The sequence below is a fragment of the Mytilus galloprovincialis genome, chromosome 11 (genome assembly GCF_965363235.1).
Source record: "Mytilus galloprovincialis chromosome 11, xbMytGall1.hap1.1, whole genome shotgun sequence".
Lineage (NCBI taxonomy): Eukaryota > Metazoa > Mollusca > Bivalvia > Mytilida > Mytilidae > Mytilus > Mytilus galloprovincialis.
This window is the reverse complement of record NC_134848.1, coordinates 73,152,340-73,169,845: the sequence shown is the minus strand read 5'-3', so window position 1 is coordinate 73,169,845 and position 17,506 is coordinate 73,152,340. Positions and strand designations below refer to the sequence as shown.

The 17,506-nt window shown below is 32.5% G+C and overlaps 1 protein-coding gene across 1 annotated transcript; it reads right to left on the bottom strand.

Moving 5' to 3' along the window:
• Positions 1 to 372: 372 nt before the first annotated feature.
• On the bottom strand, positions 373 to 4,900 carry LOC143051374 (ficolin-2-like). Its single transcript, XM_076224301.1, has 3 exons — positions 4,773 to 4,900; positions 3,827 to 3,923; positions 373 to 568 (listed from the first exon to the last, which is right to left on the bottom strand). The coding sequence occupies exons 1-3, from the start codon at positions 4,884 to 4,886 to the stop codon at positions 387 to 389; spliced, it is 393 nt and encodes a 130-aa protein (XP_076080416.1). The 5' UTR covers positions 4,887 to 4,900; the 3' UTR covers positions 373 to 386.
• Positions 4,901 to 17,506: the final 12,606 nt, after the last annotated feature.

Below are 17,506 nucleotides of genomic sequence, written 5' to 3'. Positions count from 1 at the left end.
ATGCACGTTTGTTTATTGTTCATGCTAGAAACACGTGTTGTACACACGGCTATTTACTGAATATTGAAGCATTACGTGTTGTACGTACGGTTCTTCACTGCGTATTTCTGAAATATGTATAGTACACATCGGTTATTGACTGTGTACTTCAAACAAGTGTTAGTCACACACGGTATGTTAATGAGTAGACCAAATGTTAAAACGTGTTGTTCAATGTGTATTTCAGAACACATGTTTGAACACAGTAATCATATTCAGCTTTATAAATTTACGGAATATTTTGGTTTGTGTTGTTACTTTACAGTGACATTCAGATGAAGAACATCAATCTATGATACTCATGTTCTGTACAAGCTATATCGATAAACAATTGATACAACTATTGATCATGTTTGTATACTACCTGCATCCCCTGTATAGTCACTGAAATGCAGTTTAAATCCAGAACGTTCATCACTTATGGAGAATTGGGTGTATTCTGCGTAACGATGATTTCCGTCAAAATCTTCCAATTCGATTCTAAGAGTAAATGTGCCTTGGTTTGTTAATAGGTGCAGGTGTTTATTACCTGAAAGTAAATGAGTTTGATTAAAATTGGTACAATTAGTCTGGTTAATCCCTCAGGGTTTGCCAACTCTAGGAAGATTTGTTTTTGTTAGTTATGTCGGTGAGAATGGTCCAAAACAGTTTGTATTTTGGGTCATCCAAATGTTTCCCCGGAACATTTGCCTAAGATTATGTATATGCATTATTGTCACAAACAGGTAAAAACCATAGTATGGGTCGAAGCCCCGCTGTTTGTGAATTGCCTTTACCAAATTAAACCTCTACCATGGACCTGTAATCAACGCTTCGATAATTGCTTTATTCAATTGGTTTATTTTGCAAAAGACTTTAAGAGGTTTTCCTGTGTTCTTACGTGGCTACTGAACGTCATGATCTCATACTTTATATAGTAAGTGTGGGTCTTTGAACTTTCCTCAACTTATAACCAGCCATGCGACCGAAACTATTGATACGATAAAGATTCATAAGAAACAAAGAACAAAGTACAGTAACACCTGCTTAAATGTCCTCTCTTATTATCGAAAGCCTGTTTTTTTTGTTATACCGATTACATCAAATAAAGTATTACCTCTCTTGAAAAGTAGTGCATGTGATTCCAAAGAAAACATTTATTGGTTAATTCAAATGTGGTTTGCAAATTCTAATTTTAGGTTTGTTTTAACCGGATTTTATTATAATGGCTTTGTCTGTAAAAAACTGATGCATGAAATAAAATATATATATTATTTGAAAATGCTTTTTACCACAAGTATCAAGATGAGCACTAATTGGCGAATTTCTGTATTGTGGGTGTTTTATTTGTTCTTTGTGAACTCGCACCCGTTCACAGAGGCTATTCCTGGTCTGTCCAATATAATTTTCGTGACAACCAGGACATGTGACACAGTAAATAAGATTTGTTGTCTTACAAATCATATTGGCGTTCACATGAAATTTTTTGCCATCTTTAAATGATTTCATTTTACCCGTTTCTAAGTATTTTTGTATCTTGACCGCAAACACCGCATAAAGCAAATAAAAAGAGATTAAAAAAACTGATAAAAGACTACGACAAATGTCTAACCGAGAAGGAAATAGCGTACTTGTATGACTTTGATCCGAAAGAGAGTAATTTTTATGGACTTCCAAAAGTACATAAAAGTGCACAAATACAAAATACTGTTCGCGATCAAAACAATATCTACGTTGAAACATTCCGTCCCGGCGATTTGAAATTAAGACCAATTATAGCCGGACCGGAATCATTAACTCAAAGACTAAGTCATTTTATCGACCGTGTTATCAAACATCTATGTCCGTCAATTCCAAGTTATATCAAAGATGGTATGGAATTTTTAAATCACATTCCTGCTATAGTTCCGGAAGAAACACTATTAACAAGCTTTGATGTTACAAGTCTATACACAATATTCCCCATGATCTAGGTCTTACAGTCGTAAAATACTGGATTAAAGAAAAACGGGATGAAATTGACAGTAGATTTGAAACAAACTTCATACTATAGGCTACCAAAATAGTTCTGGAAGAAAATACATTTTATTTCGACGGAAACAAATTAAAGATACAGCCATGGGAAAGTTGCCCCAACATACATAAACTTAGTGATGGGATACTTAGAGCAACAGATGTATCGACAAATATCTGTCCAATTCGATCAAAATTTCTGTGATCATGTCATTCAATTTTGGAAAAGATATTTAGATGACTGCATAATATTTTGGAGCAGATCAGAAAAAAGATTTATATAAATTTAAAGATCTAATCAATTCCTTACATGCGTCGATTAAATTCACCATGGAAACCAGTGACACACAACTACTATTTTTTGAATATCCTCAGCTTAAAATCCGGCAGACAAATAACAACGGATATTTATTATAAATCCACAGACACCCATCAATACTTAAATTTTCATTCGTGTCATCCGTCCCATACAAAACGAAATATACCTTACTGTATGGCCAGGCGGATTTGTGCTATAGTATCTGACCATAACATTCGAGAAGTACGTTTAAAGGAATTAATGGGCTATTTGACACAACAGTTATACCCAGAGGGTCTAATCGAAAGTGGAATTTGAAAATCTAAACTATTGACACTTCAAGAATTACGAACCCCGAAAGTTAAAGACACGGATTAAAACTTAAAGAAAATACCGTTTGTTAGTACACATGACCCATATTTACCAAACGCTTTTAATACAATTAATTCAAACCTCCCGATTCTACACGAAAGTGCAACTATGAAAAAATTGATACCGGAAGGAAACTTAATCTACAGCCGAAGACAACTTAAACACTTAAAGAAACACTTAACCAGAGCTCGGTTCTAACCGAAGGTTAGTGACTTTGAAATAAAGTCTTGCGGAGATTCAAGATGCGGTGTTTGCGGTCAACATAAAAAATACTTAGAAACGGGTAAAATGAAATCATTTAAAGGTGGCAAAAAAATTCATGTGAACGCCATTATGACTTGTAAGACAACAAATCTTATTTACTGTGTCACATGTCCTGGTTGTCACGAAAATTATATTGGACAGACCGGGAATAACCTCTGTGAACGGGTGCGAGCGCACAAAGAACAAATAAAACACCCACAATACAGAAATTCGCCGATTAGTGCTCATCTTGATACTTGTGGTAAAAAACATTTTCAAATAATGCCTTTTTTTAAAAGTAGACGGGATGAAGCATACAGAAAAGAGATGGAACGTTATTTCATAACAACGTTCCGATCGAAATTAAATCCAGAGAACTTTTAATAACGATCAATGGCGGAATGTCATAAAAACCTCCTCAACGACATCGCCTATAGCGACACTACATCAGTTATCCTAAAGAGTCCCAATGGAAGGATGAAATCGATAGAATGGAACTGTTAACTTTTTACTTATTTTATTATTCTATCTAATGAATATATATATGTCTGCACATGTGAACATTATGTTTTTACACCTATATATATATAAATCTGTTTAGAAAAAATGCAGCTCCTAACTTTTTGTGACCACTCTTGTCGAAAAAACTTTAATAAAAAGAATTCATCTATTTTATAAACAAAGAGCCAGGACATGATTTCTTGTATAGGTGTATTACTTTTTTTCGTAACTCTAGAACAGAATAGATATATTTGTTTTTTTTATTTATTTTAGCCTATTGCAATGGAAACGAAATCTCTGATCAGATATACCATACATTTGTTTTACTTATGTAATGCATTTTCTTTGCAAAATTGAACTTAAAACATACAGTCCTTGTACCTAGCCAGAACTCGTCACTCATATTTCCAAATCCGAGTTTGTAAGAATTCCAATCCCTGTAAAAGTCAACATTGCCGTTCTGTCTTCTCTGGAATACCTAAAATAATTAGTTTAGGCTGGCTGGTCATTTGACATGGTTTTGCAATTACTTATAATATAACCAACATGGATATATACTAAACATATGTGCTAACGACATATGCATCTGAGTCAACCTACATCAATGAAACCATTCAATGAGCTGTCATATCCATTACATTGTAGCCATCTCAAACAAATAGTTTAAATCAATTTACATTGATTGGAGAACAAAATCTTTAACTTAAAATGTATTCCTTTGTCGTCACCAATCTGATAAGTAGTGATTTAATATTAATGTCAAATCCAACACAATGTCAAAGTTCTGGCATATATCAGATTTCTTTTCTCATTTTCGCTACGCATCGCTTATTCATCTCCATTTGCGACTGTTAAATCTATTTTTTTTAGAATGCCAAGCGTTAAATACAATACAGTTATCTCCTAAATAGTATGTACGAACAGAGATAGATTGCATTTGAATTTTGACCAGAACGCATTTGTTTGTATTATGGTCTAACGAAGACCATTTTAACGTGGTTTTACATATAGTTCAAGGCCGTATAAATAATCTGTAGTTTCTTACCATGCTGGTAGATAATCTTATTTCAATTTTATAAATTTATCTATTGAAACGATCTACAACTCCTAGGAAAAACTTTAGTTATATAATTCATTTCGTGTAATGCATTAACGGAGTGAAATAACTGTCTGATACCCCAAACTATACAATGATTACTTCACTTCCTGTCTTAATGCAATGATACAGTTTGTCCAACCTAAGACTTTTTTTTCCATTGCAAAGAAACAAATCGTTAAACAAACAATGACATTTTAGAACATCTGACAATTATCTTGTAATACTTACAGTCCAGCCGCTTCCATTATCATTTATTTCACAGAGTACATTAATGGTGCCATTCATATTGAGTTGGTATATACCAGTTTTGCAGATAGGGCTTTTAAGGTCAGAACAGTCCATCTTAACACCACACACATTTGCTTAAAGAAAAAGATGTGTTCAAATGTAGTACTTGATCTTAAGATTGTAATATATTTCGACATTGGCAATTGATCAAAACGGACTATCAAAAATGCATAACGCCTTGAAATATTTGTACCATGTATCATCGAAAGTGAAGGAAGGCGAATGCTAACAAAGTGAAATTCAAACGCCAGGGATTAAAAAATTAAATAACAAACAACAGAACACTTTACACAACATAACGTATAAAGTATTTTAAAAGACAACAATTAATGTGTTAATCGTATTAACATTCTGTTGTGTATATTTTTTTTTATCTTGTGACATTTGCAATTTATCCGAAAACATTTCACAAGAACAATATCGTAATGTTGATTTTTTTAAAATACGTAACAGCCATTTAGCTCATTTATATTTTATCTTATTCTTCCAAATGTCTCTACAATTAATAACAACAGTTATACGTGCTGTTCCTCTTATGCAAAATATAAAGTTGTGAGGGAGCACGTTTAAACTACGATCATTGTGAAATGATATAAGCAAGAAAGATAAACTAATAGAAAATTCGTTGATGTTATTAAGAAAAAAATAACACTTCCGTAAGCACAAACACACATACACTATCAGATAATAAAACAACAAAATAAAGGACCATGCTCCGAGAGCATGTATACCCTTATTCGTCCACTTCGTCAGTCACATATTTAGTATAAAAAATTGTAACTTACTGTCACAGCTAAGACCAGTCCATTCATCCGGACACTTACATACATAACTGTTGACCTGATTACGACAGACCCCTCCGTTTGTACAAGGCTGCTCATCGCATGGCGATCCTGTTTATGATACAATCGGTATTATTATTTTAATTATCATATTCTTTTTTTATTAATAACTACTTGTAAACAATCTTCTTATTTTTTGTGTGTGAAATCGTTTGTCATTATTTATTTTATAAATGACCACGGATCTGAGCAATCCAGTAAGTGTAAAATGTTGTATTTTTATGAGGAAAATCAGCACATACGACATATTTCAGATTTTACTGTATAGACCTCTTATGTTTTCAGTACACAGAATGTATACCGATTTGTGTAGTTTTGTTTCTTTTCAAGAGTATTATTGTAGCAATCATGGATTGCGACTTCACAGGCGTTCATATAAATAAACGTATAAATAAAGCTATCTCTGTCGAGTATTAAATAGGTTTATTTTTTCAATGAATTTTGACGAATAATAGATGTTTGAAATATGTATATACTGCTTGATATACCATGGTACATGTTATGGCAGCTTTGTATGTAATAAACCCAAATGACTTTGTACGATTTCGAATTTGTCACTTCTTGGAATATTAGTCATATTGATTATAACGTTATAGCAATGTTTAGACCATTTCGTCTTCGGAATAAGAAACAAAAGTTACAGATAAAACATAATTCAAACAAGGCTGTATGGTGTGATTTTCAATGATACATCTAACAACAACAAATAGTGAAAACAATTCAAACTTTGTAGTAAAAAGGCCGAGGATGACATAATTGTAGACAAAAATAGAACTAAGAGCCATGTTTAAAATAACGAAGATATACGGAACACAATAATAACACACTTTTTCTCAAAACGACCACCAGGCTGTAGGTTTATTTCTGTAAAAGGAAATACTAGTATATAAAAAGTTGGGTGGTACAAAAATGAATTTGGCATATCGTTGACAGCTCAACATTACCTTAACAAGGAAAATGATATTACAACTGTCACAGTGAGTGTTTATGTACGTACGTTTATAATCATCTAAATCAGTGAATTAAATTCGAAAAGAGGCAGCACAAGAAGTGGGAATATCGTCCAAAACGTGAACAATAAAATTGAGAATGGAAATGGGGAATGTGCCAAAGAGACAACAACCCAACCATAGAACAGACAACAGCAGAAGGTCACCAACAGGTCTTCAATGCAACGAGAAATTCTCGCACCAGGAGGCGTCCTTTAGCTGGCCCCTAAACAAACATATACTGGTTCAGTGATAATAAACACCATACAAAACTCCAAATTGTACACAAGAAACTGAAAGTTAAGATAATACAAGACTAACGAAGGCCAGAGGCTCCTGACTTGGGACAGGCGCAAAAATGCGGCGGGGTTAAACATGTTTGTGAGATCTCAACCCTCCCCCTATACATCTAGCCAATGCAGAAAAGTAAACGCATAACAATACGCACATTAAAATTCAGTTCAAGAGAAGTACGAGTCTGATGTCCTAAGATGTTACCAAAGAAAATAAACAAAATGACAATAATATATAAATAAAATCAGATTACTAGCAGTTAACTTATATGCCAGCTCCGGACCTCAATTAAACTGATTGAAAAATTATGTCTTCATCATATGAATATCAGGCACAATCCTCCCCGTGAGGGGTTTAGTATCATACCATCATAACATATATGAGAAGAACATAACCCGTGTCATGCCAACAACTGGTTTATAAATAATAAATGTGTTTAGTTCCGATGCAAAGACCCTATAAGTGAATCAATATTAACGCTAAAATAGGCAATCTTCAATGACCTGACAACAATATCGTAACTATATCCCTTCTTAATAAGTCTATTTAAAGGTTTTGTAAGCTTCTGAGGTGAATACTGTCATTTTTGTGCTTTACAAAGAATATTTCCATAAAATATTGAATGTGAAATACCTGAACGTATAAGAAGTCTGCATGTTGAGCTATATTTAGGAATGATGTCCTTATACCGATGATAAAATTTAGTAAATGTTTTGACTAGTTTGTGTTATCGAAAACCCTGGTGTAATAATTTTTCAGTAATACACAAATTTATCTCGTTAAAATGTAAAACATTGTTACATACACGAGCGAATCGTACAAGTTGAGATATATAAACACCGTAAGATGGTGACAAGGGAACGTCACCATCTAAAAATGGATAATTAACGATAGGAAATGAGAAATCATCTCTTTTATCATAAATTTTAGTATTAAGCTTTCCGTTAATGATATATATATCAAGATCGAGGAAAGGGCAGTGGTCATTGTTAGTATTAGCTTTATTTAAAGTAAGTTCAACAGGATAAATTTCTTTTAAGTATATATACTGAAGTCGTCATTATTGAGAGCTAAGATATCATCCAAATATCTAAAAGTATTATTAAATTTGTGTGTCAGATGTTGTTTCGATGGGTCTTTACTGATTTTTGTCATAAATTGTAACTCAAAGCAATACAAAAACAGGTCCGCAATAAGTGGTGCGCAGTTAGTCCCCATTGGAATTCCGATAACCTGACGATATACGGAATCACCAAAGCGAACAAAAATGTTATCTAGTAAAAATTCAAGGGCAGATATAGTATCAAAGCATGTCCAATTGACATAGTTTTTTTGTTTATTGCTACTAAAAAATGCCTAAAAGAGTTTGAACATATATATTCACATTCTGACTTTTTAAATGCCCATTTAATTAGGTGTGTGAATTTTTTCTTAATGAGAGTGTGAGGCAATGTGGTATATAGGGTAGAAAAATCAAAACTTTGAACAGATTCAAAATCACCAATATAAGCATGCAATTTATCAAGTACTTCCAACGAGTTTTTGACACTCTAAAAGTAATTAATTCCACTATTTTCGAAGGCCTTATTTGAACAATTTATTATCAAGTTTTTAATTGTACCAAGTGTACTGGTAAGAAGAATAGATAATTTAGTAGTGGAACAATGGCTTGAAGACGACATAAATCTATATTTGTAAGGTGTTTTGTGTAGTTTCGGAAGCCAATACATAGTTGGGACTTTCATTGTTTTTGGTTCTGCTTGTAAAGCGGTAGCTAAAAGTTTATGTTTGTTACAGATGTCGTTTTCTGAAAATGGAGTCAGTTATAATGTTGGTGAATTTGTGATTTCTTTTTGTAGAACCTCAATGTAAAATTTACATCAAACAATAATAATATCATTAGCAGCTTTATCGGCCGGGACAAAAACAAATTCCTTGGCTAGTTCTTTTAGTTTATGTTTGATACGAGAAATAGGTTTATTGTGGTTATTGTTGAGAGTAAAATGTTCTTTAAAATGTTGAATACGTATATCAACAATGTTTATAACTGAATTAAAAAAAGAGTCCAAAGATTTTGTGTCAGCTTTTTCCCGTTTTATCCATTTTAAATCGTAAGTACGGAGTGAGTCGTGGATGATATCATGACACTCATTCCAATCAATAGTTGAAGGGGGCGATGTTTAGGTCCTTTACTGAGGAATGATTTCAACTCTCGGTCTTGAACGATGTTAAGATCTCCTGTTATAACATGGGAAATGGGTCCTTCAATGTATTTGGAATTACTGCAATTACATGAAGTAGGTGTATTTTCACTGATATTAACATCTTTACACAATTGGCTGTAATTAAACACAAATGTCCGGGTAGATTTCTTGTAAATATAACACATAAGATGGAGCTCAGTATTATCAAAATATCCAGGAATTTGTTCTTCAACAGAATGGTCGTTAAAAATACCAGCAATATTAACAAAATCAAAACCTTTATTGACATACTTTATTTTAATAAAATGTTTTTTATGATCTTCAGGACGATCAATTTTAGGAAACAATTTTGATATTTATGTTTTAGTGGTAATATTCATGTGGTTATTTGTTTATAATGAGAAGCTGTTTAGTTGAGATTGTATCAAAAGGAAAATGTCATTACACTTTATTTAATAATGTTTAAATGGATAAGTTCATATATCATTTACAAATAATCTATCGTTCAATTATTTTATAATTGCTTATCCTGTACGTTTATTAGCTAACATCAATATATAGATTACTTGAGTAATGAAACTATTAATTAAGCTGTTAATCAAGTATTGAAACATTTAATGTAAAACATGAAAGGATTACAGATTAAATAAGTTAATCAATTTGACTAGCTTCAAAAGTTTTTTTTAAAATTTTATATACTGGTACTGATTTAGATGGTAGTAATGTATTGTATAGAGCGTTTGTTAAGAAAAAGTAACATAATCATTCTCGGATTTACTAATCTCTTTGAAGGTATAAGATCCTTCGAGCTTAACTTGAGCAATGGGAACTATAATACACACATTGGAAAATGCTGGTACTGTAACGCATTTAATTAACTTCATCTCTGGTTTTTAAAAAATGAAAAAAAATAGAAAAAAATCGTAGTTACAATTTTAAATACAAAAGAGGGACGAAAGATACCAAAGGGACAGTCAAACTCATAAATCTAAAACAAACTGACAACGCCATGGCTAAAAATGAAAAAGACAAACAAACAACAGCACAAACGACACAACATTGAAAACTAAAGAATAAACAACACGAACCCCACCAAAAAACTAGGGGTGATCTCAGGTGCTCCGGAAGGGTAAGCAGATCCTGCTCCGCATGCGGCACCCGTCATGTTGCTTGTGTGATAACAAATCCGGTAAATAGTCTAATTTGGTAGGTCACATTCATGAAAGGGAAGGGGATTGTAGTTACGACGTAAGGAACATATCCGATATCATTTGTGAAACGGTTATTCCATAACGGTCAACAAACTCGTGATGACGTCCGTAAAATTTACGAAGGGATGATTTCAACTTCACCATTTGGAACTCTTGGTTTAATAGCTTCCTTGTGAGCAGCAACCCTCTATCAAGAAAATCATGATAGGAAATGCAAGCACGGGAATATCGTATCAATTGGGAGATATATATCCCGTATGCAGGTGCTGCTGGAATGTTGCTACTCAGAAATGGAAAGTTCACAATTGGAAAGCTGAAATCATCTCTTTTGTCGTAAAGTTTTGTTTTCAACCGACCCTCATTGTCAATTTCTAGATGTAAGTCAAGATATGAGGCCGACTTAACAAAGTTTGTATTTCCATGACATTAAAACATCTTTATCTTCGTAAAATCATAATTTCCATTTCCTCTCCATTGGGCCATGCCAGGAGAGAACAGTAGAAATCTCAATTATTGTAATTGCTGTGATAAAGCTTTTACTTCAGCAAACTATATGTAGACATCTGTTAACTGTTGACAATTTTGTGATTGTTTTAAGTGTTGTTAGCTTGCTGCGTCAATGACACGAACTTACACTTTTCTTTTATTTCCTAGCTACTATATATGAGCTAAAACCATTTATTTAATACAATCAATAAAGAGAAGTGTGTTCAGACAGACAAGAAATGCACAAATGAATTTACGATTAGTTTGTAAATTTAGGGTTTACAAAAACTGACAGGTCATCATATTTGAATGGCAGAAGAAAACCATTCAACCACAAAAAAATGTATAGCAAAACAATAACAATCAAAACCAAGGAGTAAACAAAGACTCGTAAAACCAAAAGACATTTACATCAACAGTTATATGTAATAAATAAGAAACAACACGAACTCCACTAAAAACCGGGAGTTAAATCAGGTGCTCCGGAAAGGTAAGCATTTCCTTCACCGGATACGACACCCGTCGTGTTATTTCGTTGTTCAGTTTGGTAATGATGGAAGGTTATTATGACTAAAGAAGAATATCAGATAGGATTTCTGACACACTTTTGTCATAATGGCCAATCAGCTCATGATGGCGACCGTAAAATTTCTTGAGTTTTGACCTTAATTTGATTGATTCATAGCCCTGTCTTAGCATATAGCATATAGTGTAGCATGTATGGGGTGCATATGGACAGGATGAAATAAAAGGAAATTGAAGAAAAATAATATTTGTCAATGAAAAACCGCCTTTTGTTGCTCTTCATTGTTTTTATAATGCGAGTCTCTATTAGCAAATATAGTTAGATCATTCTATTGGTTTATGTAAATGATTGTTCAATCAGACACAACACTTTAAGGCCAACCATAGTATTTCGAAAGGGGTGTGTTTCTCATCTTATGTATTTTGTGAGATGTTTCGTAACCTTTTTGCTGTTATTTTTCTTTTTGTCTTTTGCCATTATTTTCGCCGTTCCTCGACATTCTTGCATGCTTTCTTTTCACTTTTACTTTCCTTTTGATTACTTCCATGTCTTTTAAAAGTAAGAACTTCAACAAGGTATAACACCAGGTTTAATCCACAATTTTCAACAGCAGTAAATGCCTGTATCATGTGGAAACTTTAAAGTTGATCGAACGGAATAATAAAATAAATAGTATATGATATATATTTTGACGAACCACGTATTCAAGTGCCATTTCTACTTTTTTGAACATAAACGTTGCACACATGAAATATGAAAAAAAAACAAACTCAACCAAACTTTTAAGTTGGGAAATAACTCTCACTAAGAATGTGCGTTGGTGTTGAAGTATACTTACGATATGATATGCAAACGTGTCCATTTATATTCAATGGAACACACTTTTCACGTTCCTTACAGGGATTGGTAGGCAGACAACTATCTCCATCCTGAAATTATAATCTTAAAAAAATCAATACAGTTAACGTGTCCATTCAGTGCACAGTAATAAAAATATGAAAATAGCTATTGTACATTTATATAGAGATACATGTATATAAACACTACTTCGAATCTTATAACTATGTAGCGATTACCAAAGAATAAAAAACAGCCGCATTTATAAGTAATTGGCAGGCACCTCTTAGTCATGATCTTACAACAGGTATGTTTTATCTAATCTGTGAAAAATCACAACGGAAAAAAGATCCCTTATCAAAAAGCTCAAACACATTTAACGAATGGAAACAACTGTCATATTCTGTAAGCGGTGTTATGTAATATTTGATCAATGATATTTGATGAAAAACTATTGTGTCGTAAAGTAACGTTTAGCTGCTCTCTATTTATATCAATGTTAAAATGGAGTTAAAATAATATTTAGATTAATTGTATTTTGCATGGACAAAACCTAGTCCCGTCTGTAAAATAATTGTTGCTTGCTTTATTTCCAATGGCAATTATTTTGTGCATATTCAGGACAAGAACATATTTACTAGTTGATACAATGGGTAGTTTCTGCAATTAGAACGACCGGGATTAAAGGCAGATAATTCGGACAGCCAATTGACAATAAAGGTATGTTGGATATGAACAGACATTTTAAATTGCATGAGTCACCTAACACTTATCATTTAGCTGTTGCTTTGGTTCTTTGACGTGGAAAGAGCGTGCCACGCAATCTCTATTTCTCGCTTAAGAACACATAAGATTTAATGTCAATCTTTTAGTTGGTCTCCTGGCAAGGACACAGACAATAGTTGGCAAGTCAGGGTATCTGCTCTATAATTGACACCACTGCAACCCTTGTAACGTGTACATTCTCGAAGACACATCATTTGTCCTGTATTTTCCATAGCGAAAATTACATGTGCGTTCATTTGTTTGTTCTTCTGAAATATCCCTAACACGTTAAAAATATAACACAATAGTGCCAAGTAAGTAATTGTTACTACTCTAAGTGATAAGAGAGCTAACATCTTTCTTCTCTGTTCTTGCAAACAACTATGACAACCGTTATCGTTAAATCTCGTTAATTCTCATCGTTAAATATTTCAATTATTAAAACAGATATATGCACCTTTTTTTTCCACAGTTTTGACTTATGAGAAAATACGATAGCTTTGCAAAATACAAATCATAACATTATTACAAAGTTTATTCCATTTAAACAATTTAATGAGTTAAACAGATATATATATATATATACCTTATTTTTACAGTTTTGATTTAGGAGAAAATACGAAATGGTTGCAAAATACCAATAATACAAACTCAATTCCATTTAAATATTCTTGTTTTTTGTTGCATAACATAATACTTGAAAACCCCTTCCTGCTCATGGTTCATTTAACACATCAGTAATACACATGAGTAGACCAGCTGTTATATGCGGTAGAATAACCAAAAGCAATATACTGATCAATTTAAACTAATGCACTGGCATTTTAAATGTGCTTTTACAATTTTAAGAGTACTTTCACAATTTAAAAAGTACTTTCACAATTTTAAAAAGTGAAAACCGCACAAATATTTTGAATCAAATATTATATCTTTAATTATTTTAGTTAAAAGAGGTATACAAATATTTTAAATACATTGAAAACAATTACCTTAAATTGTGATTTTTTTGGCGTTGTGATATTTTATCGGTTTTCTCTCGTAAGGCATGTTTTTTTTATTTTGGTGTGTGTAATTTCGAACTGCCGGTTATGGTGATGGTTGTGGGATTTTTAAGTGAGAGAAGAATTTGATGAAAAGTTATCTTATTTATCAAGTGGAGACAGCTATTTCAATTCCAATTTAAATAAGAAATCAAGTGTCACACTATAACTTAAAACTTTCAAGCAAACAAGTCTTTAGATAAGAAAACACAAATTTTACTCTTAAGTTGTCCAACATGGCGGACACTTAAAATTCACACACGGTCTTTTATTTTTATAATAATTGGTCCAAACGTTATAATTACACAACACGACAAACCTTAAATAATATACCATCCCAATTATACTCCCTATATTTTTTCAAGTACTTAAAAGGGACATGTGATTTCCCAGGAGACTGGCTGTAGTCGATGCCCCACCAGTCAACGTAATACCTTTTTTGACTGAAACTCTTATAGATAACAATAGTTTTGTTAATTTGTTAAAAAATGAACAAAAACAAACAATAGGTACGACAATTGTCGTCAGTCCCTTAACACTGTTATGGATCAATTATAACACGCTATTTACTGCTGTACTCCTATTGTTGACATTTTTACCAATAATGTTTGAAAGCAAAAACACTAAAAGAACATTTATATGTTATATGCTATTTTTAAACGGACAGTAACTTCCCTTCGCGTTAGAGAGGATGAACTTAGGTGTACATTAGCTATAATGCTTAACTGAGATCAATGAAAACCATGTTCTATCATAGATATAGACAATGTAAATGAAAAGGGAGGCACCAACATAATGAATACACAGTTTATCTGCATTGTTAAGGTATTAACTTTAACAAATATTGACATGAGATCGCAAAGTGAAAGTACAGAACGGTGTCATGGCAGATGTAAACAACTTGAATCTCACGACAAGATTTGTTAAGATAAATCACTATTTGACAGGTTAATCAACATGGGTACCATTAGCCGTATATACATATAAACTTGTCCTTATCAGTATATATGGTTCAAATCATCAGTATAAAAGTCAATGCATTTATAAGGGTTTGTGCACACCCCAGAAGTTGACCAGCCGGTAAAATTCAAATAAGTATATGTTAATATTAAATTTACAATTATCAGTCCAGAATTGACACAGTTTAATTAATTCGTTTGATGTGTTGAAGCTTTTGATTTTATTATTCGAGTAGGAATTTTTCGTTTTTTTTTTATTTTCCTCGAAGTTTGTTAATTTTGTTCAACACAAGATCATCCCGTAGTGACAATTAATGTCAATACCATTAGAATAACCATCTAATATTGTTACTACAAATTATATTTGTAACGTTACTAGTATTCAAAATATATGGTGAAGTTTTATTGTTCAAGCTACAAATGGACCGGATTGCTTCCCTAAATGGAGGAGTAACGAAAATTGACTTATTTTGTTTATAAAAAAACGTATCAATTTGTTGATGTAGAAAAGAAGTGAATAAGATTGACATAAACTATCACAAATCCACAACCAAGCTTTTTTAACATTATAAAATATGATTTACCATGTTTAATTTGATACATCTAGTCAAAAGGAGTTGAGGGAAATTTCATTCGACCACTAGCATATACTACTGATTTTTTTTTTTATCTTTTTCTCTAATGAATGTGTTTTTTCTCTCTAAAAAAGTCTTTTTACCGTGCAGATATCCGTTTAGAATGCATTAAGCAAAATAAAACGTTAAACAGATAAACTTATATGAACTGAAATCCTTGCATACATTAAATCTTATTCTTAACTCTCGATTTAATTAACATTTACATTATTGTTGTCATTGTACAAGTATTACATGTATATAATAAGATGTGTTATGAGTGCAAATGAAACAACTCTCCATCCAAATCATAGGTTGTAAAAGTAAACCATTATATGTCAAAGAACGGTCTTCTTTACACCACTAAGTCGATGCCACTGCTGGTGGACGTTTCACTGCTGGTATCACCAGCCCAGTAGTCAACACTTCAGTGTTGACATGAATATCAATAATGTGGTCATTTTTATAAATTTCCTGTTAATAAAACTTTGAATTTTGCGAAAAACTTAAGAATTTCATATCCCAGGCATACATTTTAATAAATTTCTAGTTTACAAAACTTTGAAATTTTCTTATCCCAGGCATAGATTAGCCTAGCCGTATTTAGCAGAACTTTTTGGAATTTTAGATCCTAAATGCTCTTCAACTTTGGACTTGTTTGGTTTTATAAATATTTTGATATGAGTGTCACTGATGAGTCTGATGTAGACGAACCGCGCGTATTGCGTACTTAATTATAATCCTGGTACCTTCGATAACTATAGATTACCTTAGTCGTATTTGGCAAAACTTTTTGGAATTTTGGATCCTCAATACTCTTCATCTTTGTACATGTTTGGCTTTATACATATTTAAATATGAGCGTCACTGAAGAGTCTTATGTAGACGAAACGCGCGTCTGGCGTACTTAATTATAATCTTGGTACCTTTGATAACTATTTAAAAACGGAGCTTTGGATCACACCGACCAGCAAGCTATAAATAGCCCATAAAATTATAAGTAAGTGTAAAACCATTCAAACAGAAAACAAATGGTCTAATCTATATAAAAAAAAAACGAAAAACCTATAAGATCCACAGAGGCATTCATATATGAACCATTGAGGCGGGGTGTATAGAGACACAGAGACGTTAATTGTTATCTCTATAGAAGTCGCTCCTCGCTATCCTACTACCTGTCGATACATTTATGTTTGGCATTGCACAAGTCATGTCTTCTCTGACTGTTCTTGACGTTAAAATACTAAATCCCTGGGATGTGTTTTAGTTGATTTTGGTCTCTGATGCATGATTTTTTATTATTTATTGTTTTTGGCTTTTAACTTGCTGTCAGTAACTTTGAATACTCTCAAATCGTTTTTTACTTGTTAATTCGACCTGTTGATACTGTTTTTAATGCTTTTTTGTTATTTTATATTTATATGGATCTTGTCTATGTACCAGCTTAGATTATTTGGAAAATTCTTATTTTCACTCACTTCGTCTTAATTAACGTTTTTTGATTGATTTAAGCCTGCCAATTGATATTTTACCGTGTGGTTTTCTGTGTTGTGATGTTATGCTATTTTTAGTGGACCGTGAATTTTGGGTCAAAAGTCTAACTTGGTTTTAAAATTAGAAAGATCATATCATAAGCAACAAGTGTACTAAGTGTCAAGTTGATTGGGCTTCAGCTTCATCAAAAACTACCCTGACCAAAATCTACCTGAAAATCCCACTTTCATTTTCGATGTTCAGTAAACCGTATAATTGGGGTCAAAAGTCTAATTTGGCCATTTTGGTCTAAATTTAACCAGAACGGACGCACAGACGAATGGACGGACGAACGAACAAACAAACAAACAAGATGACTGGTAGTATTACTTATTCTAATAAGATTTAACTTTGATCACAAAGTACGGTTGAAA

Excerpts from the sequence above, each read along its gene's own strand:
- LOC143051374 (XM_076224301.1), bottom strand. The coding sequence starts at position 4,886 with ATGGACTGTTCTGACCTTAAAAGCCCTATCTGCAAAACTGGTATATAC. Across the intron at positions 3,924-4,772 it reads ATAATGGAAGCGGCTGGACT|GTATTCCAGAGAAGACAGAA; the intron begins GTAAGTATTACA and ends TAATTATTTTAG. Across the intron at positions 569-3,826 it reads GAGTGACGAGTTCTGGCTAG|GTAATAAACACCTGCACCTA; the intron begins GTACAAGGACTG and ends ATTTACTTTCAG.